The 22,304-nt window shown below is 40.8% G+C and overlaps 1 protein-coding gene across 1 annotated transcript in view; it reads right to left on the reverse strand.

Moving 5' to 3' along the window:
* LOC126184698 (venom acid phosphatase Acph-1-like) overlaps positions 1–22,304 on the reverse strand; it is a 251,930-nt gene that overhangs the window by 15,093 nt on the left and 214,533 nt on the right. The window contains exon 5 of the mRNA XM_049927211.1: positions 15,330–15,453. Within this exon, the coding sequence (XP_049783168.1) occupies positions 15,330–15,453 (124 nt within the window). The remainder of the gene's footprint in view (positions 1–15,329; positions 15,454–22,304) is intronic.

The raw sequence follows: 22,304 nt of genomic DNA on the forward strand, positions 1-22,304 counted from the left end.
CCTGGTTTGAACTAATCACTCAAAGTATGGGCAGCATTAAACCTAATACACACTGGCTATGGCAGAAGGTTCGATACCCCCCATAAATTGTAGAAACACAATTTCCAAAATGTGACTGTGGAGCTGGAAAGCAAATGAAAAATGTCTATCTCCGAGGTGGTTATGAAGTGGGGATTTCCCCGTACTACTATTTCACGAGTGTACCGTGAATATCAGGAATCTGGTAAAACATCAAATCTCCAATGTTGCTACAGCCAGAAAAAGATCCTGCAAGAATGGGTGCAATGACAACTGAAGAAAATTGTTCAGCATAACAGAAGTGCAACCCTTTCACAAATTGCTGTAGATTTCAATGCTGGGCCATCAACAAGTGTTAGCGTATGAACCATTCAACGAAATATAATTGATATGGGCTATCGGAGCAAAGAGCCTACTTGTGTGCCCTTGATGACTGCACAACACAAAACTTTACCGACATTGGACTGTTGATGACTGGAAACATGTTTCCTGGTCAGACGAGTCTCATTTCAAATTGTATAGAGCGGATGGACATGTATGGGTATAGAGACAACCTCATGAATCCATGGACCCTGTATGTCAGCAGGGGACTGTTCAAGCTGGTGGAGGCTCTGTAATGGTGTGGAGTGTGTGCAGTTGGATTGATATGGGACCCCCATATGTCTAGGTATGACTCTGACAGGTGACAGGTATGTAAGCATCTATTCATGTCCATTGCGCATTCCGACAGACTTGGGCAATTCCGGCAGGACAATGCGACACCCCACATGTCCAGAATTGCTACAGAGTGGCTCCAGGGACACACTTCTGAGTTTAAACACTTCCACTGGCCACCAAACTCCCTGGACATGAACATTATTGAGCATATCTCGGATGCCTTGCAACGTGCTGTTCAGAAGAGATCTCCATCTCCTCATACTCTTATGGATTTATGGACAGGACTGCAGGATTCATGGTGTCAATTCCCTCCATTAGTCAATTCCAGGCCATGTCATGTTACGGCTTTTCTGCATGCTAACGGAGGCCCTCACAATATCAGGCAGGTGTACCAGTTTCTTTGGCTCTTGAGAGAGAGAGTCTATGATGTATGCCATATGAGAAATAAATAAATGTAGATATGTGTAAGCACAGCATATTTAAGTCTGTCAGGAAGTATGTCATGAGGCATTGACTGATTACAAAGAGAGCTTAAGGGTAATCTCATATCCTATAAAATCACCAAGATTTCATTCTGCACAAAATACCATTATAGCCACCAGAATTACTAGTTTTCAGTAACCTGATGAATTCTGTAATCTCTTTAGAAGTAGTAGTTTTTAAACTAATGTCTATTGGAGGTGTATGCAGTGTCCACACAAGTAAATCTAATGCATCAGTATTTGATTATTTAATACTAAGTGCCATGTTTGCTGTCTCTGTGAAGAAGCTGTCACTGGATTTGGTCTCCAATGACTTGAAAGTGTTACCATTTTTTCCCAGAGTTATTTTCTGGCCACATAATTACATTTGGATCACTATTTTGTCTGTTTCTTGTTTAATAATGATCCAAATCGTTTTGCTTTATTCTTCACCTGTTTTAGTTTTTCAGCATAGTATATGAGTTTCACTTTTTTAATGTCAGATTAGAGGATTTTACAATACTTGTGATAATGGAATTCAGTATCTTGGCTACTGTTTTTTTCTCTGAATTACAAAATACTTTAATCCCAGGAATTATCTACCCCTTATCCTAGCTACAGTTCAGTTGTGACTTTGATTTGTTTCAGGGGAAAATGACACAAAGTACTGTAGGAATATGTTTAAGAAAGAGTTACATTTTCTGTCAACACTATCTGTTTTTCTGTTATAAAAATTTCTCCTCAACATTCTTCCTTTAATTTCTCTCTGACTAGTGGTATAAGGAAATCTTGGGCTAGAAAACGGTACCTTCACAATATTGCAAGAAGGTACAACACAGCTTAGGAGTTTGATAGTTACTTTAAAAAGTATAAATCTATCTTAAATAAAATAATAAAGGAGGCAAAGAAAGGAGACAATGACAAATACATAGAAGATGCTTCAAACAGCACCAAAGCAATCTGGCAAGTTGTAAAAAAGGAAACCAAATCTTACAAAAGCAGAGTTAATAATATAGTATTAAAGACTGGCTTGGAAAACATTAATAACCCACAGGAAGTAGCTAATATGTTTAATAACTATTTTATAAATGTAACAGAGAAACTACTACAACAGACTTCTAATAGAAAACAACATACAGAAACAGGGAAAAAAGTATCAAGTAGATCAATGTTTCTGTACCCAACAAATATAGAAGTAGTACAGGTTACAATGAAAAGTCTCAAAATGAAACACTCTGCAGGTGTAGATGATATACCTGATTTCATTATAAAGAAGTGTGGGGACTTGATTACTGAGCCCTTAACACACCTATGTAACCTATCTTTTGCTACAGGAACTTTTCCTTCATTTTTGAAAATAGCAAAAGTAAAGTTATTATACAAGAAAGGAAACAAAGATGATATTTCCAACTACAGACCACTGGCACTTCTGTCTGTTTTCTCAAAAATATTAGAAAGGCTTTTCAATAAGAGGCTAACAGACTTCTTAAGAGGTAAATGGCATTCTGTCAGAATCTCAACGTGGATTTAGAGCAAACCACTCAACCGAATCTGCAGTTCACTCCTTTCTATTAGAGGCACTGATAGCATTAGACAACAAAAAACTTACCATGGGCATGTTTTTAGATTTGTCAAAGGAATTTGACACCATAAATCATGACAAATTGCTACACAAGCTAGAAAATCTTGGCATTAGGGGAACAGCTAACAACTGGCTCAGTTCTTATCTTAAGAACAGGGAACAATATGTGGAAATAGATCAAGAAAGGGACAATGTCATTAGGAAATATAATTCCAAGCTACTAACTGTTAAATATGGAGTGCCACAAGGATCAGTAATGGGTCCTGTTCTGTTCTTACTCTATATAAATGACCTAAACATAAGCAATGACAGCAGTAAAATATTTCAATTTGCTGATGATACAAGCGTTCTAATTACAGGAAACTCAGAAGAAACTCTTGTAAAAAACATAAAAGAAGCCACTGACAGGCTAACATGTTACTTTGATGACAATTACTTAATAATAAACACTGAAAAAACTGTAGCTATGGATATACACACAGCACAAACGGACAGACAATTGCCAAAACAGCTTGTACCAAATTTCTTGGACTTCATCTACAAGACAACTTGAAATGGAAAGTACATATTGAGCAAATGAACAAAAAATTAAGTACTTCTTGTTTTGTGCTGTGTACATTAAAAAATTGTACCAGCTACAACATCGTTCAGTGTGTAGATTATGCAGTTGTACACTCTCACCTCCAGTATGGGATTATGTTCTGGTGAAATTCTGGAGATGCCATCAAAACATTCAAAATTCAAAAAATTATAAGAATAATGGAAGGGGTAGATAATCACAAATCATGTAGACCATATTATATATATATATAGACACACATACAGGGTTATTACAAATGATTGAAGCGATTTCACAGCTCTACAATAACTTTATTATTTGAGATATTTTCACAATGCTTTGTACACACATACAAAACTCAAAAAGTTTTTTTAGGCATTCACAAATGTTCGATATGTGCCCCTTTAGTGATTCGGCAGACATCAAGCCGATAATCAAGTTCCTCCCACACTTGGCGCAGCATGTCCGCATCAATGAGTTCGAAAGCATCGTTGATGTGAGCTCGCAGTTCTGGCACGTTTCTTGGTAGAGGAGGTTTAAACACTGAATCTTTCACATAACCCCACAGAAAAAAATCGCATGGGGTTAAGTCAGGAGAGCGTGGAGGCCATGACATGAGTTGCTGATCATGATCTCCATTACGACCGATCCATCGGTTTTCCAATCTCCTGTTTAAGAAATGCCGAACATCATGATGGAAGTGCGGTGGAGCACCATCCTGTTGAAAGATGAAGTCGGTGCTGTCGGTCTCCAGTTGTGGCATGAGCCAATTTTCCAGCATGTCCAGATACATGTGTCCTGTAACGTTTTTTTCGCAGAAGAAAAAGGGGCCGTAATCTTTAAACCGTGAGATTGCACAAAACACGTTAACTTTTGGTGAATTGCAAATTTGCTGCACGAATGCGTGAGGATTCTCTACCGCCCAGATTCGCACATTGTGTCTGTTCACTTCACCATTAAGAAAAAATGTTGCTTCATCACTGAAAACAAGTTTCGCACTGAACGCATCCTCTTCCATGAGCTGTTGCAACCGTGCCGAAAATTCAAAGCGTTTGACTTTGTCATCGGGTGTCAGGGCTTGTAGCAATTGTAAATGGAAAGGCTTCTGCTTTAGCCTTTTCTGTAAGATTTTCCAAACCGTCGACTGTGGTACGTTTAGCTCCCTGCTTGCTTTATTCGTCGACTTCCGCGGGCTACGCGTGAAACTTGCCCGCAAGCGTTCAACCGTTTCTTCGCTCACTGCAGGCCGACCCGTTGATTTCCCCTTACAGAGGCATCCAGAAGCTTTAAACTGCGCATACCATCGCTGAGTGGAGTTAGCAGTTGGCGGATCTTTGTTGAACTTCATCCTGAAGTGTCGTTGCACTGATTGATGTGAGTGCATTTCAAGCACGACATACGCTTTCTCGGCTCCTGTCGCCATTTGGTCTCACTGCGCTCTCGAGCACTCTGGCGGCAGAAACCTGAAGTGCGGCTTCAGCCGAACAAAACTTTATGAGTTTTTCTACAGATCTGTAGTGTGTCGTGACCATATGTCAATGAATGGAGCTACAGTGAATTTATGAAATCGCTTCAATCATTTGTAATAGCCCTGTATATAGACACACACTTGAAAATATAATGTATTTAAAGCAAAACTTACATACAAAAAGACCACTCATCACTCAAAATCACACAATACACAGCTATGATACAAGACTAAAATTGGATGTACATGTTCAAAGTGCCAACACAAAGTTATGTCAAAACAGCCTTATCCATCCTAGTATCAAACTATACAATGCCTTACCAGATACCATTAAACACATACAAAACATTGGTCACTTCAAATCTAAACTGATGTCTTACTTGGTTGATCACTGCTTATACACAGTAAATGAATACCTACAAAACTAGATTTTTGTGTGTTTACCCAATTTAGTCTCATTCAGAAGAACATTTGTATTTTATCTCTCTGTATATAGTGTAACATGTATGAAACAGGCGAAATACCCTCAGACTTCAAGAAGAATATAATAATTCCAATCCCAAAGAAAGCAGGTGTGGACAGATGTGAAAATTACCGAACAATCAGTTTAATAAGCCACAGCTGCAAAATACTAACACGAATTCTTTACAGACGAATGGAAAAACTAGTAGAAGCCGACCTCGGGGAAGATCAGTTTGGATTCCGTAGAAATACTGGAACACGTGAGGCGATACTGACCTTACGACTTATCTTAGAAGAAAGATTAAGGAAAGGCAAACCTACGTTCCTAGCGGTGGCAGGGGTAAAATACAGGGAGCGAAAGGCTATTTACAATTTGTATAGAAACCAGATGGCAGTTATAAGAGTCGAGGGGCATGAAAGAGAAGCAGTGGTTGGGAAGGGAGTAAGACAGGGTTGTAGCCTCTCCCCGATGCTATTCAATCTGTATATTGAGCAAGCAGTAAAGGAAACAAAAGAAAAATTTGGAGTAGGTATTAAAATCCATGGAGAAGAAATAAAAACGTTGAGGTTCGCCGATGACATTGTAATTCTGTCAGAGACAGCAAAGGACTTGGAAGAGCAGTTGAACGGAATGGATAGTGTCTTGAAGGGAGGATATAAGATGAACATCAACAAAAGCAAAACGAGGATAATGGAATGTAGTCGAATTAAGTCGGGTGATGCTGAGGGTATTAGATTAGGAAATGAGACACTTGAAGTAGTAAAGGAGTTTTGCTATTTGGGGAGCAAAATCACTGATGATGGTCGAAGTAGAGAGGATATAAAATGTAGACTGGCAATGGCAAGGAAAGCGTTTCTGAAGAAGAGAAATTTGTTAACATTGAGTATAGATTTAAGGGTCAGGAAATCATTTCTGAAAGTATTTGTATGGAGTGTAGCCATGTATGGAAGCGAAACATGGACGATAAATAGTTTGGACAAGAAGAGAATAGAAGCTTTTGAAATGTGGTGCTACAGAAGAATGCTGAAGATTAGATGGGTAGATCACATAACTAATGAGGAAGTATTGAATAGGATTGGGGAGAAGAGAAGTTTGTGGCACAACTTGACCAGAAGAAGGGATCGGTTGGTAGGACATGTTCTGAGGCATCAAGGGATCACCAATTTAGTATTGGAGGGCAGCGTGGAGGGTAAAAATCGTAGGGGGAGACCAAGAGATGAATACACTACGCAGATTCAGAAAGATGTAGGTTGCAGTAGGTACTGGGAGATGAAGAAGCTTGCACAGGATAGAGTAGCATGGAGAGCTGCATCAAACCAGTCTCAGGACTGAAGACCACAACAACAACAACAACAATATAGCGTAACAACATTTATTTAAGTATCCATCATTAATTGATATATTAATGTATACAAAGGTATATTATATGTAAAACTGTTAATATTAACAAAAAAATCCAAATATCTCTTGCACATTGTGCAGCTGTAGATGAAAATGGATCAATAAATTAATCTGAACACTGTGATGGAGCCGATGTTTATGATCTTAAAGCACACTATTTTTCTTCTATAAGTGTCTGACTGGTCAATAAAGATTATTTTTCATATTTGATCATCATGGTCAGATAAATAGTTGACTATTGTTTCAACTACAAAGAATGATTCTCTAGCTAAGTGCGCATAACCTTATTAACACTTTCTAGCTGTTTTATGAAGTATATGGCATTTATTACTGATGGCCTTTAAACTGTCAGTCCTACAGTCTCATACGTTTCCAAATCCACTATTATGGAACAGGATTCAAAAAGCTGTTGAGCACAATAATTGTTAACCTGAAAGGCCTGGGACTTAACTCCATTTTTGCATATATAGCCACTCTCCTTTCCTTCTTAATGGTTGTAAAATAGTATAACATTAGTTTGTATCCATCAAGATGAATCTGTTCAGTTTCGTAACTCTATTTATTCAGATTTCTAGTTTCTTATTTGATGGCTGCTGGAAATCAATTATAGACTTTTGCACCAGAATATAAAACACTATTCTGGACCCTACACATGGACACACAGTTTATATGAATATTATTTTCATTTTCAGTATTGTGGTTGTGACTTTCACACTTCATTCTAAATTCAGTGATATTACACCATTAGGAAGCAAATGTATTGGCACTGGCGTATAAGAATCTGGAGATAAGTAATGAGGCTTCTGCAATATGTTTGGTTATCAATTTTACCCAATATTCTTAATGCACATTGGTGATTGGCACATCAAGCAACGTGCTGGCCTAGCCCTTGTTCATGAATGGATCCATTACACTCATCGACAGTTGTATTTTGTTCCCAAGGAATTGTTTCAACTTCAGTTAATGACTGCTTCCAAACTTTCGGCTTTTTCTTGGGATTGGCTGGATGGTGCTTCATGGTCACAGTCTGACTGGGAATTTCTTTCTGTAACTGCCTGACATTTGGCGAAGTTTGGATGTTTATGTGGCTCGGAGTCTAATACTATATCCCAACATTGTGTGATATAGCTTTTGATTATGAGGCTTTATCCATGTTAGGGAAAGGTTTAAACTTTGCACCAACTCCCAAACATTTGCCAGTGGTTGATTTTATTAGGTCTGCTGTTTTTAAACTACCTCCTTGTGCTGCAGAGGAGGCTAGGAGGCATGTATGTCGTATGTAGATCAGGGCACTTCACCCAAAAGTGATATCACACCAACTGAGGGGGCTGCTTCTCATTCACTTAGAGTTTATCTGGGTATTGTTACTTTACCTGTGGACAAGGGCAATTATACCATTGTTTTGGGCAAGCAGGATTATGTTCAAAAGATGCAGCATTTACTGTCTGATTCAGCATATTGCAGGATCGGTGCTCACCCCCACAAAAAGTGTTGAGAGAAAGACTTACAGCCTCCTGAAGAAAAATTTCTTATTGCAGTAGACTATTAAGTGTCTTAATTCTTATTGTGCTGTTCCCTCTAGGTTATATGGCCTCCCTAAGGTCCACAAGGAAGGGGTTCCACTTCGTCCAGTTGTGAGTAACATTGTGCTCTGACATATTGCTTGCTACTCTGATGAACCATGTAGTAGGTAGGTGTGGTCACCACATGAAGAACTTGGCAGATTTCTGATGTCAGTTTGAGGGAATGTGTTTGAATGATTCCAATATTCTAGTAAGTTTTGATATGGTCTCTCTCTTCACCTGTCTTACTCTAATTTGTTGCAGTTAATTAAGATTATGTTTGGTGCTGAATTAATGAACCTACTTTGACATGTGTTGACTTCCATTTACCTTTTATTCAATGACCAGTACTATGAGCAGAGAGATGGAGTTGTGATGGAAAGTCCATTGTCACTTATTATTGCCAATTTATTTATGGAAGATTTCAAGGAACATGCCTTGGAGTTGGTGGCTTTGAAACCTGCGTGTTTTTTCTTTCAGATATGTAGATTATACTCTCATTGTTTGACCACTTGGCAGTGAGAATTTGAACAACTTGTATTTGTTTCATGATGGAGATGCAAAAGGATGGCTGTCTTCCCTTTCTTGATGTGTTTGTCATTAGGAAGGGGGATGGTATGTTGGGACATGCCATTTATAAGAAGCCTATTCACACTGATCTGTATTTGCACGCTGATAGCTGTCTCCATCCAACTCAACATGAAGGGGTGCTTGTTTACTTGGTCCACAGGGAACTCATCATTTCAAACCCTGTTAGTTTTTCAGCTGAGTTAGTCCATCTCGAAGTCACCTTTCATCAGAATGCAGAATGGTTATAGTGAAAGATCAGGCATATGTTGCACTATCAACCAACTGTGCACCTGCTGAGTGATGAAAATACTGAGTTGGCATCACAGTCTACAGCCTTTTTGCCTTACACAGGGAGCTTTTCGTACAGGGTTGATTGTACTTTGTGGAAATATGATGTAAAGTGTGTTTTTCAACCACCGTCTAAGATCAGAATCCTTTTAGGCTCTGTAAAGAATGATCTTGGTTTGTGTAATGTGGATGTCTACTGTATTCCTTATAGTTGTGGCATGATATATATTGGTCAGACTATATGGACTGTCGGGGACTGGTGTACTGAGCATAAGCAACTAACAACATTGAGATTCTGGCATGCCCTTCCAGCTACTGGGGTAGTGCTATTAAGGAAGATGTTGCAATTAAATTAGCAAGTAACCTTATAAATAGTGATGGTAGTTTTTGTTTAAATTCTGCATGGAACTCTGCTCTCTCCCTTGTCAAAAAACAGAAAAACAGAGTTTATGCCACCTCACCTATTGATTACGAATTTCACTATCAATAATTTCTGACAGCGGTCATCTCTGGTTGTGATGGCGCTAATGTTTACAATGTGTCAGTGTTATCTTTCTCGAGTTATCTGAAAACTGAGGTTTTAAATTCCCTTGCACAGTGCTTACTTTCTGCAGTTTTGTCTTGAAAATGGTAGGATGTGCTCCTGTTGAAATATTGGTAGTTGTTGACATCACCTGGCTGCATTTCCATATGTTATTTGAACAAATATTTGCTGTAATTGCATTTTATGAGTTTCTGTATGATTAACAATTAAGCTGTTTGCTGTGAACCAGTTTATGCCTGTTCCATTAATCTCTCCACTGTGTTCTGAACGGATGTGTTTTGGTCCTTTACTAGTTAACTTGTATGTTCACCAGATACTACAGTTTTTTTTAAAGTGATCCAGTATCTTTGTCAATATATTTATGTAGATCAAAGGAAGTGGTGTGGTCCACATACTGAATCATGTGGAACATCATATTTAATGTTTACCTCACTCTGAATTTAATTCATTTCCTGTGATATCATTTATTAAAGTTGTTGTAATCCACACTTTAGGGCCAAGAATATTTCAGCAGATTAAAATTGTCTGTTAGTTCAGAAAGTCAAACAATAATAGTTCTTGGTGGAAATTAATATAAACTATAGTTCTAGACAGGAATCAATGTGCAGTATATCCCAACTGAAAGTGATATAAGTCCAAGCACTACTGTTCTACTATGCACATGTATAATAGGTATAGTGTTAAGCAAAGTTTGATTAAACTGGGCTATGGTGGAACCCACATGCTCATCAGTTGAAGCAAGGAAAACATCAGCGGCAGTGGTAGTTCAATTGTAGAGACCAAGTCAAATAACAGCAACTGAGAGAGTCCACTGCCAGGCAGCCTTATATTTGCCCACTACTGAAGTTCAGGAACCCTTTCTAGAGGTAGGTGATATTACTTACAGTCTGTCAGTACATTCATATCTCTCATTTGCATTTTTAGCAGGGTTACTAGAAATGTAGCCCTCTGTTTTCCATTTTTAAGATATTAGCTCATCCATACAAGTTGTAAAATTTTGTGCTCTTCACAATCAAAGGTTATGTCATGGTAATGGAAAATGTCAACAGGGTATTTTTTTCTTATTTAGTTTTACCAGCTGGCAGCTGAATTGAACAGTTGTTAATCAGAAAAGTGATGCAATATTCTAGGTTAAAAAACCTCCATAAAAATTTTGAGAGTACACCGAGTTGAGTTTTGGCTCTACAGTTAGAGATAGCCTGGTTATTCCCATTTAACTGCATATTTACATCTTTCAGGAAATAAACCTTAATGTATTAACTAATTGCAAAGGTAATTCATGACAAGAACTGTCAAGTGAGCACAAGGTTCAGTACTTTGTGTGAAATATCATCACAGTCAGAGGAGTTACTGTCTTTCAGTGCCTTAATGATTTTTGTGACTTCTAACAGTTTGAACCTGCTGATGGAGAATACAATGCCTGCCTAAGGAAATATAATACACCTGTTTTGATGATCCATTTTTGCCCCGTGTTTTCTCTACTGTTAAGAAGAATTAATTGAATGTAGCAGAAACTGTCATCATTTTTCTTTCAGCTACTGTTATCAGCTAATTGAATACTATTTGCATTACTGAGTTCATTAATTTTATGCCTGTTGTTGTTGTGGTGGTCTTCAGTCCTGAGACTGGTTTGATGCATCTCTCCATGCTACTCTATCCTGTGCAAGCTTCTTCATCTCCCAGTACCTACTGCAACCTACATCCTTCTGAATCTGCTTAGTGTATTCATCTCTTGGTCTCCCTCTATGATTTTTACCCTCCACACTGCCCTCCAATACTAAATTGGTGATCTCTTGATGCCTTAGAACTTGTCCTACCAACCAATCCCTTCTTCTAGTCAAGTTGTGCCACAAACTCCTCTTCTCCCCAAGTCTATTCAATACCTCCTCATTAGTTATGTGATCTACCCATCTAATCTTCAGCATTCTTCTGTAGCACCACATTTTGAAATCTTCTATTCACTTCTTGTCCAAACGATTTATCGTCCATGTTTCACTTCCATACATGGCTACACTCCATACAAATACTTTCATAAACGACTTCCTGACCCTTAAATCTATACTCAATGTTAACAAATTTCTCTTCTTCAGAAACGCTTTCCTTGCCATTGCCAGTCTACATTTTATATCCTCTCTACTTCGACCATCATCAGTTATTTTGTTCCCCAAATAGCAAAACTCCTTTACTACTTTAAGTGTCTCATTTCCAAATCTAATTCCCTCAGCATCACCCGACTTAATTCGACTACATTCTGTTATCCTCATTTTGCTTTTGTTGATGTTCATCTTATATCCTCCTTTCAAGACACTGTCCATTCCGTTCAACTGCTCTTCCAAGTCCTTTGCTGTCTCTAACAGAATTACAATGCCATCGGCGAACCTAAAGTTTTTATTTCTTCTCCATGGGTTTTAATTCCTACTCCAAATTTTTCTTTTGTTTCCTTTACTGCTTGCTCAATATACAGATTGAATAAAATTGGGGATAGGCTACAACCCTGTCTCACTCCCTTCCCAATCACTGCTTCCCTTTTATGTCTTTCGACTCTTATCACTGCCATCTGATTTCTGTATAAATTGTAAATAGCCTTTTGCTCCCTGTATTTTACCCCCACAACCTTCAGAATTTGAAAGAGAGCATTCCATCAACATTGTCAAAAGCTTTCTGTAAGTCCACAAATGCTAGAAACGTAGGTTTGCCTTTCCTTAATCTATCTTCAAAGATAAGTCGTAGGGTCAGTATTGCCTCACGTGTTCCAATATTTCTATGGAATCCATACTGATCTTCCCTGAGGTTGGCTTCTACCAGTTTTTTCCACTCATCTGTAAAGAATTGAATGTTAGTATTTTGCAGCCGGGACTTATTAAACTGATAGTTCAGTAATTTTCACGTCTGTCAACACCTGCTTTCTTTGGGATTGGAATTATTATATTCTTCTTGAAGTCTGAGGGTATTTCACCTGTCTCATACATCTTGCTCACCAGATGGTAGAGTTTTGTCAGGACTGGCTCTCCCAAGGCTGTCAGTAGCTGTAATGGAATGTTGTCTACTCCCGGGGCCTTGTTTCAACTCAGGTCTTTCAGTGCTCTGTCAAACTCTTCACGCAGTATCATATCTCCCATTTCATCTTCATCTACATCCTCTTCCATTTCCATAATATTGTCCTCCAGTACATCGCCCTTGTATAGACCCTCTATATACTCCTTCCACCTCTCTGCTTTCCCTTCTTTGCTTAGAACTGGGTTTTCCTCTGAGCTCTTGATATTCATATAAGAAGTTCTCTTTTCTTCAAAGGTCTCTTTAATTTTCCTGTAGGCTGTATCTATCTTACCCCTAATGAGATAAGCCTCTACATCCTTACATTTGTCCTCTAGCCATCCCTGCTTAGCACATTTTGCACTTCCTGTCGATCTCATTTTTGAGACGTTTGTATTCCTTTTTGCCTGCTTCATTTACTGCATTTTTATATTTTCTCCTTTCGTCAATTAAATTCAATATTTCTTCTGTTACCCAAGGATTTCTGCTAGCCCTCGTCTTTTTACCTACTTGATCCTCTGCTGCCTTCACTACTTCATCCCTCAAAGCTACCCATTCTTCTTCTATTGTATTTCTTTCCTCCATTCCTGTCAATTGTTCTCTTATGCTCTCCCTGAAACTCTGTACAACCTCTGGTTTAGTCAGTTTATCCAGGTCCCATCTTAACTTCCCACCTTTTTGCAGTTTCTTCAGTTTGCCTAAGATGTTACAAATTGCCTTTGCTTTGTTCTCAGAATTTTGTATTTCTTCTGCATAGTGTGTGTGTCTTGATGTTTTTTATGGCATCACGAATTTTATATTATTCTTTGACACAAATCTTTGAGTACTGATAAGTATTTAAGAATTGCATTCATCACAGATATGTCCAGCGGTGTAAGATAAGTAATGATGAGTCAGACAGAGAAGGTTTGATTCCAAATTATTGTGTGTGTGTGTGTGTGTGTGTGTGTGTGTGTGTGTGTGTGTGTGTGAGAGAGAGAGAGAGAGAGAGAGAGAGAGAGAGAGAGAGAGAGATCACAAGATCATCACAGGTTAACTTAAGTGCCACATAAGCCATTGAAATGTGAAATGCTACTTCATTAGTAACCGGTGTAACAGCCAGAATGTTGAATGCAAACATGCATTGTGTTGTACCGTTGCTGGATTTCAGTTTATGGAATGAAGTTCCATGCATGCTGCAGTTGGTCAGTTCATACAGGGGGATGGTCGATGCTGTTTGTGAATGACACTGGAGTTGTCATCTTATGATGTCCCATATGTTCTTGATTGGAGACAGATCTGGAGATTGGGCAAGACCAAGGCAATATGTCGACACACTGTAGAACGTGTTGGGTCACAACAGCGGTATATTTGCAAGCTTTATCCTGCTGGAAAATGCTCCCCCCTGAAATGCTGTTTGTGAATGGCAGCACAAGAAGTCAAATCACCAGATTGACATACAATTTTGCAGTCAGGGTGTGTGGGATAACCATAAGAGTGCTCCTGCTGTCATACAAAATCGCAACCCAGATCATAACTCCAGGTTATGTCTAGAGTGTCTAGCATGCAGACAGGACGGGTGCAGGTCCTCAACTGGCCTCCTCTTAACCAACATGGCCATCATTGGCACTGAGGCAGAACCAGCTTTAATCAGAAAACACAACAGACCTTCACTCTGCCTTCCAAATGAGCTCCCAATTGACACCACTGAAGTCAAAAATGGTGGTGGTTCGGTGTCAGTGGAATGCATGCTGCAGGGTGTCTGGCTTGGAGCTGTCCTTGAAGTAACTGATTTGTAACAGCTCGTTGTGTCACTTTGGTGTCAAATTTTGCTCAAATTACTGCTGCAGATGCAGTAAGATGTGGCAGAGCCATACGTTGTACATGGTGGTCTTCCCTCTTGGTAATGCCATGTGGCCATGTGGAGCCTGGTCTTCTTGTGACCATGACCACCACTGCCAGCAGTCCTGTACAGTGGCTACATTCTTGCCAAGTCTTTTTGCAGTATCACAGAAGGAACATCCAACTTGTCATAGCCCTATTACACGACCTCATTCAAACTCAGTGTGGCGTTGATAACGGTGTCTTTGTCACTTCAAACACAAGTTGCCTAACATAAACTCAGTCTCAAAGGTAACAAATGTTCACAACAGTTACAGCATGTATTGAAAGCAAACCCGATTTGCATCCTCACAGTTGCACTACTGGCACCACATGCAACTGGTGCGAAATTTGAACAGACATCATTTTTCAGACATAGAAACATGCCTACCAACTTTCATTTATGTTGCACACCTCCTCCTAGGTGCTGTGATTCTTTGCTGTCTGTTTATTTTCTCTGCTGGATTAGATTGCACTATTTATGGCCCATCATTACCTTCTTATCTGAGAGTTGTGTTTCATGTTAACAGAAAGTGAAATGGACATTCAGCATGTTCAAAAGTTTGGGAGACATTGGACTTCATTTATATGAAGCATGATTTACTAAATCAAACAATGGAAAATCCAGGATGGAATGTAACAATATTATGAAAAGGATAGTTGCTGCTCACCATATAGCGGAGGTGCTGAGTTGCAGACAGGCACAACGAAAAGACTGTCACAGAATAAGCTTATGACCACAGTCTCTGGCAGCTGAAGCCAGCTGCCAGAGACTGTGGTGATTGTGTGTGTGTGTGTGTGTGTGTGTGTGTGTGTGTGTGTGTGTGTGTGTGTGTGTGAAAGTAGATAAAAATAAATCTTACCTCCTCTGAGTTTCTGTAAAACTCTGTTATAGCCATTGAGGGTGAAACTGTATGCTGCTATAGGGGCCATTTTGTGAGGATAATATTCTTTTGTCCATTCTGGTAATTGTAATGAAAATTCTTCCTGAAATTAATAACAATAAAGCAGTCACTGAAATATTATTAAAATATTGGCTAAACTTTGTCAAAATTATGAGTAACTTACAATGTTACCCATGTGGTAAAAATTTCAAAAATGCAGTGATATTAAAGTGAATAATGCAAAGTAGACCTTTCAATATTAAAAAAAAAAACTGTTTGTGAAAACAATGGGTACGTATCCTAGCATTGTGTAAATAAATGCATGTTATAAGAGCTTACCTGATTCGATCAACACATGAGTATTACGTATACTTCATGAACTCAAGTAGGAAACCCAGGAGGGAAGGTGATATTTCTTACATGGAACACTATTGAGAAAATTTAGAGAACTGGCATTGGATTACTGAATAATTATACTGCAGCCGATGTATAGTATTTTTCCCCTCACTCAGTTTGTGAGAGAAACAGTAAAGAAAAAGACTAATATTGGTACAAGGTACCCTCCACCACACACTATGAAATGGCTTGCGGAGTATGTATGTAGATGTAGATTCAGTGTGATAGAGATAATGTGAATGGACATTCTGTGGCAAATTCAATTTCACTAGAGACAAAGTCACCTGTGAAAACACACCATATAACAGTTTAAAGGGATAGCCCTCTTTAAAAATTTCAAAAAATCAATTTTTTTTTGCTTGAAATGTTCTCTGGGGTGTCTACTTTATTGTAATGTTCATCTCAAGTTCACCAGAAACAGAAACTCCATTACATGCAGATTCATGAAGGTGATACGTGAAAAAAATTGTAGACATTGTGGCCAGTGTGACAGCATGTGACATAAGGACAACTTAACAGGCATTATGGAAATTATGAACATACTTGAACTTGAGATCAGACCAGACTGATACATCTTCCGCACAGAAGTGGACGAAAAGCAAAGTGAGAAAACAGAGCAGCAGATGACAGAAGTTGCCAAAGAGGCCTGCAGCACCGCCATGGCCAAAAAAAAGATGGAGAAAGATCTCCTTCTGTATCTGGAAGGAATACTGTATGGACCAGTGATCACTGACTAAGGGAATGTTTAAATTAACTGCAAAAAATATAACTCAAAACTTTTAACATATTTTTCTCAAAACAGATTCTTACAAATCAATGGGAGGCATAACTTCAGAAAGATACATACAATTTTGATCAGAATATGATGCCAGCAGTGGCATTCTAAGTTGAATTTTCTGTGAATGTGCTTAGCCATTTTGTGATATCTTCAAAAGTCTGTTTTTGATGTAAACTTTTGTCTTGATATTCTGAGTGAAGAAAGTTTCAATAATTACGATTCTGTTAAAACTTAATATTTTTCAAGTGACTTTTGTTTTAACACATTACCATTTTGTTCAAACTTAATATTTTTCAATTATCCTATTTATACTGACAGAAAGTATATTGAGAATGATTTTTAGAAAATTATTTTGTTACGGGTCCAATAGGAGGGCTTTGGGAATTCCCATTGATGACTAATGTTCCAGCTGCAAGGGGTCCTTCCAGCTGGTTGCAGGGAGCATCCAATGTGGACACAAAAATGTGTGAGGAATAAAATTATATTATCAGATATATTAAAAAAAAACGAAACTCATCTATTTTTCTTATGTTCAAAGAGGACTACCCCCTTAAGGCAAATGCCAGGATAGTTCCTTCCAGAGTCTAATCCCACATATTGTTCCCGTGTTGTCACCTAGCTCATGGAATCCCTCAAAATGGCCTGACCATCAAATCACCTATTTCCAACTGTAACCCCCCCCCCTTTCATAATGACCTGTATCTGTTCAAATTGTCAATCCATAGCCCTCACCAACCTAGTCCTGAAAAATTTTATAACTCAGGGACAAACCTCCTTGCAATACCTCCTCTCTAGCCATAAAATTCTCCTGCTCTGCAATCCCAAATTCGTGCCTGTCTTATATTGAAGACACCAACCATTTCCTCTACCCCCACAGGGCTCACCAATTTTTGGAGAGTACATGCTTGGCTACCACAGGGCCCCAGCCATTGCAGTACTGTTTCATCTTTCTGTGCTGCGAACCTACACTTCGACTATCTCTTACCTCCTTTGACTCTTGATCGAAGAGTCCTTTTAGTGCATACCCTATTTGGACTCGGTTCACAATATTGGTCTTGATTTCTAGTTTCACTCCCAGTGTTATCTTCACCTACCACTAATGATTATATAGTCCGCATTAATTGGTTTGGCCTGCCATCTTTCCCAAATTTCACAGAAATGTGTCTTGTGCAGGGAAGGTTGCCCGCTGTGGCAGATGCTCCACCTCTGTGCCATTCCACCCTAGTACCCTTCCTTCCTGTTGTCATAGTACACCCAAAACCCAACACGGTAGTCATCTCGTTGTGTGTGTGTGTGTGGGGGGGGGGGGGGGGGGGGGGTCATCAACTTCCTGCACGATGCTGGCTCCCTGACACACAGGGATCGGATCGCATTGTTACTGCCTGTGCCGCACGCTCCTCATATATGCCATGGAGTATGTGCCTATCATGTCTGGGGCATGGGGACTCCCAGCAATAGTTTACTGGCCAGGTAGCTGTTGCTGTGGCTGAGTGGTACCCATGGGGAGACCCCATTCAGAGTGAGTGGCACTATGGCGGATAGTTTGCACATGAAGCGACTTAAACTTTCTCCCACTGGAGGTCACGCAGCCCCTGCAGTCTCTTCAAATAGGAAGGTCTTGTATGATGCAACAAAATATGAAAGTATGATTCCAACACATACCCTTTCCTTGCCACTCCATGGGAACAACTCAGGACTAAACGACAAGGAGCGTAATCCACCCCTTTCCCTGCCCCCAAATCAGGACCAATGGGGACGCCTTTTTGGCCACAAAGTCTTTATTTTCTTGTGGAAAACATTGAAGACAAATATGGGGAATCATAGCCATCCCTAAGATGAAGGGTGGTTCCCTCCTCATGAAAACGTCATCTCCTGCCCAGTCACATGTGCTGCTGTCTTGTGAAAAGTTGGGTGACATTCACATGACTGTCATTCCCCACAAGAGTCTCAATATGATCCAGAGCATCATATTTCACCCTGATCTTCTACAATCTGATGATGAGCTGTGGGCCACCTTAGAGCGAAGGGGTGTGCACCTCATCCATTGTGTCCATAGGGGACCATGGAAAAAGAGAGTTGCTACTGGAGCTTTCCTCTTGGCTTTTGATGGTGATACATTGCCTGAGAAGGTCAAGGTGATGGTCTACCGGTGTGATGTGAAACCTGATGTTCCTCCTCCTATGAGGTAATTCAGGTGTATGAAGTTCAAACATGTGTCTTTTTGTTGCACTGCTACCTCTGCCTGCAGGGATTGTGAATGTCTGCTGCACATGAACGTTCCTTGTGCACTCTGTGTCAACTGTGGTGAACTCCACTCTCCCTGCTCAACATATTGCTCATTTTTTAAGCATGAGAAGAAAATCGAGCAGTATACGGTGTTGGACAAGCTCACATATCAAGAGGCCACAAAAAGGTATGAATGTCTTAATCCCAGACAAATGACACAATCTTACATTACAGCTGCAATGTAATTGCCTTCTCTGTCATGGTGCCTTCCTCTGTTGTGCCTCTTACACCTCTTACAGTGGGTGCTCAGAGCCACCTGCTGATACTTGCTCCCCAGGTGGTTGGGGGGTCCTTCTAGTGCATCCACCACACCCACGTCTGGTGCATTGGCTCCCCACGTGCAGGGGACACCAGTCCCCATCCCCCATCCGGAGGCACCTTATCCTCCTCCAGCTTCTCTAGCAAGGAAGATGTCCCTTGGGGCTCTTCCCTCCACGGTTCCTGCTGGTCGACAGCCAGACCGCAGGCAGTGGATGAAGAAACCACAGGCTGCTGGCTGTCAGATTTATTCTTCATCTGTCACTGAAACCAATTCAGGAAAACCTTCTCAATCCTCATCTTCTAAGGAAAAGTAGGACAAAAATAAGTCCTCAAAGCTGAAGGAAACTCCAATGGGACCCATGCCACTGGACTCTGCGTGTGTAGTGCCAAGTGGAGATCCTGGTGGCTCCTGAGGCACCAGATGTCCCGAGGCAATGTGCCACAGAAAACAAAACCTATGTCAATGGATCCCCTGATGGCTCAACTAGTGGACTCTGGGTCATAACCTGCCCCCACCCCCACCCCTCCCCCTCCGGTTGCTTCACGACCCCAAAGTAATCAGACAGTCGTATCCTCCAGTGGAATTGTAAGAGATTTCTCCACCACCTGGTTGAGCTACGGCAGCTTTTAAGCACATACTCTGCATTCTGTATTACCATCCAAGAAACATTGTTTCCAGCAACTCGGACCCTTGCCCTTTGTGGATACCGAGGTTATTTTAAGAACTGTACTGACTATGAGAGGGTGTTGCATGGAGTTTGTACATATGTGCTGACTCTATATACAGTGACCTTGTGCCTCTTGATACACCATTGGAAGCTCTGGCTGTTTGGGTATGTGGACATCAGAATTTTATCCTCTGTAATAGTTATCTTCCTCCAAGTGATGTCATGTGCAGGATGGACTGTCTGTATTACTCTCTCAGCTCTTCTCACCTTCCCTATTCATGGGTGACCAGTGCACATAACCCTTAGTGGGGTGGAACAGTGATCATTGGCTGTGGTAAAGACATTGAAACATTACTGGCACAGCTTGATCTTTGCCTCTTGAACTCTAGTGCTCCCATACACTTTAATGTACCACATGCAATTTATTTGGCCATTGACATCTCATTTTGCAGCCCTGGTCTTCTATCATCTGTCCACTGGAGGGTCCATGATGACCTGTGTGCTAGTAACCACTTCCTGATCTTCGTGTCCCTCCTTCAGTGTTGTTCCCCAGGATGCCTGTCCAGATGGGTTCTGTGTAATGCTGACTGGGGTGGGTTCACCTCTGTTGTCCTTAGCTTCCCACTGTAAGCCAGTGTTGATGCAGCTGTTCTGCATATGGTGGCAACCATTCTTTTAGCAGCCAACCAAGCCACCCCCTCTTCCTTGGGATCACCCCATTGGAAGACGGCACCCTGGTGGACCCCAGAGATTGCTGTGGCCATCAGAGATCATAGGCAGGCTCTCCAATGACGTAAGTGGCATCCTTCATTGGAGCACATCATTGCCTTTAAACAGATCAGTGCCCGTGTCCACTATCTCATCAAATGATGAAAGCAAGAATCCTGGGAATGGTGTGTTTCCACCACTGGATCATGTGCTTCTCCATCACAGATATGAGCAAAGATCAGATGACTCTACAGCTTCCAGTCCCCTCCAGGTGTACCAAGTATTTCCTTAGATGGTGCCATTTATACTGATCCAGACACTGTTGCTGAGCATTTTTCTGAGTATTATGCTCAGGTATCTGCATCTGATAACTATGACTCCACCTTTTGTTTCATAAAACAATGACAGAAGTGAATGCGCTTATCTTTTACTACTCGCCACCTGGAGCCATATAATGCTCAATTCAGTGAATGGGAAATCTCCAGTGCCCTAGCCCATTGCCTTGATACGCTCCCAGGATGCAACTTCATCCACAACTAAATGCTGAAACATCTCTCAGTGGACTGTCAGCATCACATCCTCCCCCTCTTCAATTGGATCTGAAATGAAGGTGAATTCATTTCTCAATGGTGAGACAGTGTGATAGTTCTGGTACTGAAACTGGGTAAGAGCCCCCTCAAGATGGACAGTTATCACCCAATCAGCTCTACTGACATTCTCTGTAAGTTGTTGAATGCGTGGTGAGCTAGCGGCTGTGTTGGCTCCTTGGCTCTTGGGAACTTTTGACTGCATCTCAGGGTGATTTTTGAAAAGGCTGCTCCTCTGCTGATAATTTGGTTCACTTTTAATCCACCATCCAGATGGCATTTGCACATCGCCATGAACTCATTGCTGTCTTTTTTGACCTACAGAAGGCTTATGACATGACATGGTATCCCCACATCCTTACTATGTTACACGAGTGTGGTCTGCAGGGTCCACTCCCAGTTTTCTTCAAGAACTTTCTGTCACACTCTATGTTCTGGGTTTCAAGTGGGTTCTTTACTCAGTACCCCCAATATCCAAGAGGACGGGCTCATGCAGGGCTCTGTACTGAGTGTCCCCCTCTTTCTGGTGGCCATCAATAATCTAGAGGCAGCTGTGGGGTTTTCGGTATAGCCCTCCTTATACGCTGACGATTTTTGTTTTATTATTGCTTTTTACACTGATGGCTCTAAATCTGCTGATCATGTTGGGTATGCCTTCACGTCCTCTGTTGGAACAGAAAGTCATCTGCTGCTACCTACATGTGGGGTGTTTACTGCGGAATTGATGCCCTTACCTTTATTAAACAGTCCCAACACAACCACGTTTTGTTATGTAGGGACTCAATGAGTGGCCTTCTTGCTATTGACCGGTGTTTTTCGCGCCATCCCTTGGTCTCTGCGATCCATGACCATCTTGCTGATATTCACCGTGCTGCTTGTTCCATTGACTTCCTTTGGGTCCCTGGCCATGTGGGTATCTCGGGTAATGAGCTCGCTGATCGTTTGGCTGGGGGAGCAGTTACTTACCCCCCGTTTTCTGTAACCCCTCCTGCAGCGGATTTACGGCTTCACATCAAATCCCACTTCGCACAGTCATGGGCCACTTCTTCGGAGGCTACTCCCCTGTCTAATAAACTTTGTGCAATTAAGGTGACACCAGGCCCGTGGCGTTCTTCCTTTCGCCTCTCCCGAAAGGACTCGATCACACTGTGTCGTCTCCGCATTGGCCATACCAGGCTGACCCACGGTTTTCTTTTGCGTGATGAGCCACCCCCACTATGTGGTTGTGGAGCCTTGCAGTCAGTAGCCCACATTTTGGTTGAATGCCCCC

Source organism: Schistocerca cancellata, chromosome 4, assembly GCF_023864275.1.
Source record: "Schistocerca cancellata isolate TAMUIC-IGC-003103 chromosome 4, iqSchCanc2.1, whole genome shotgun sequence".
Taxonomy (NCBI): domain Eukaryota; kingdom Metazoa; phylum Arthropoda; class Insecta; order Orthoptera; family Acrididae; genus Schistocerca; species Schistocerca cancellata.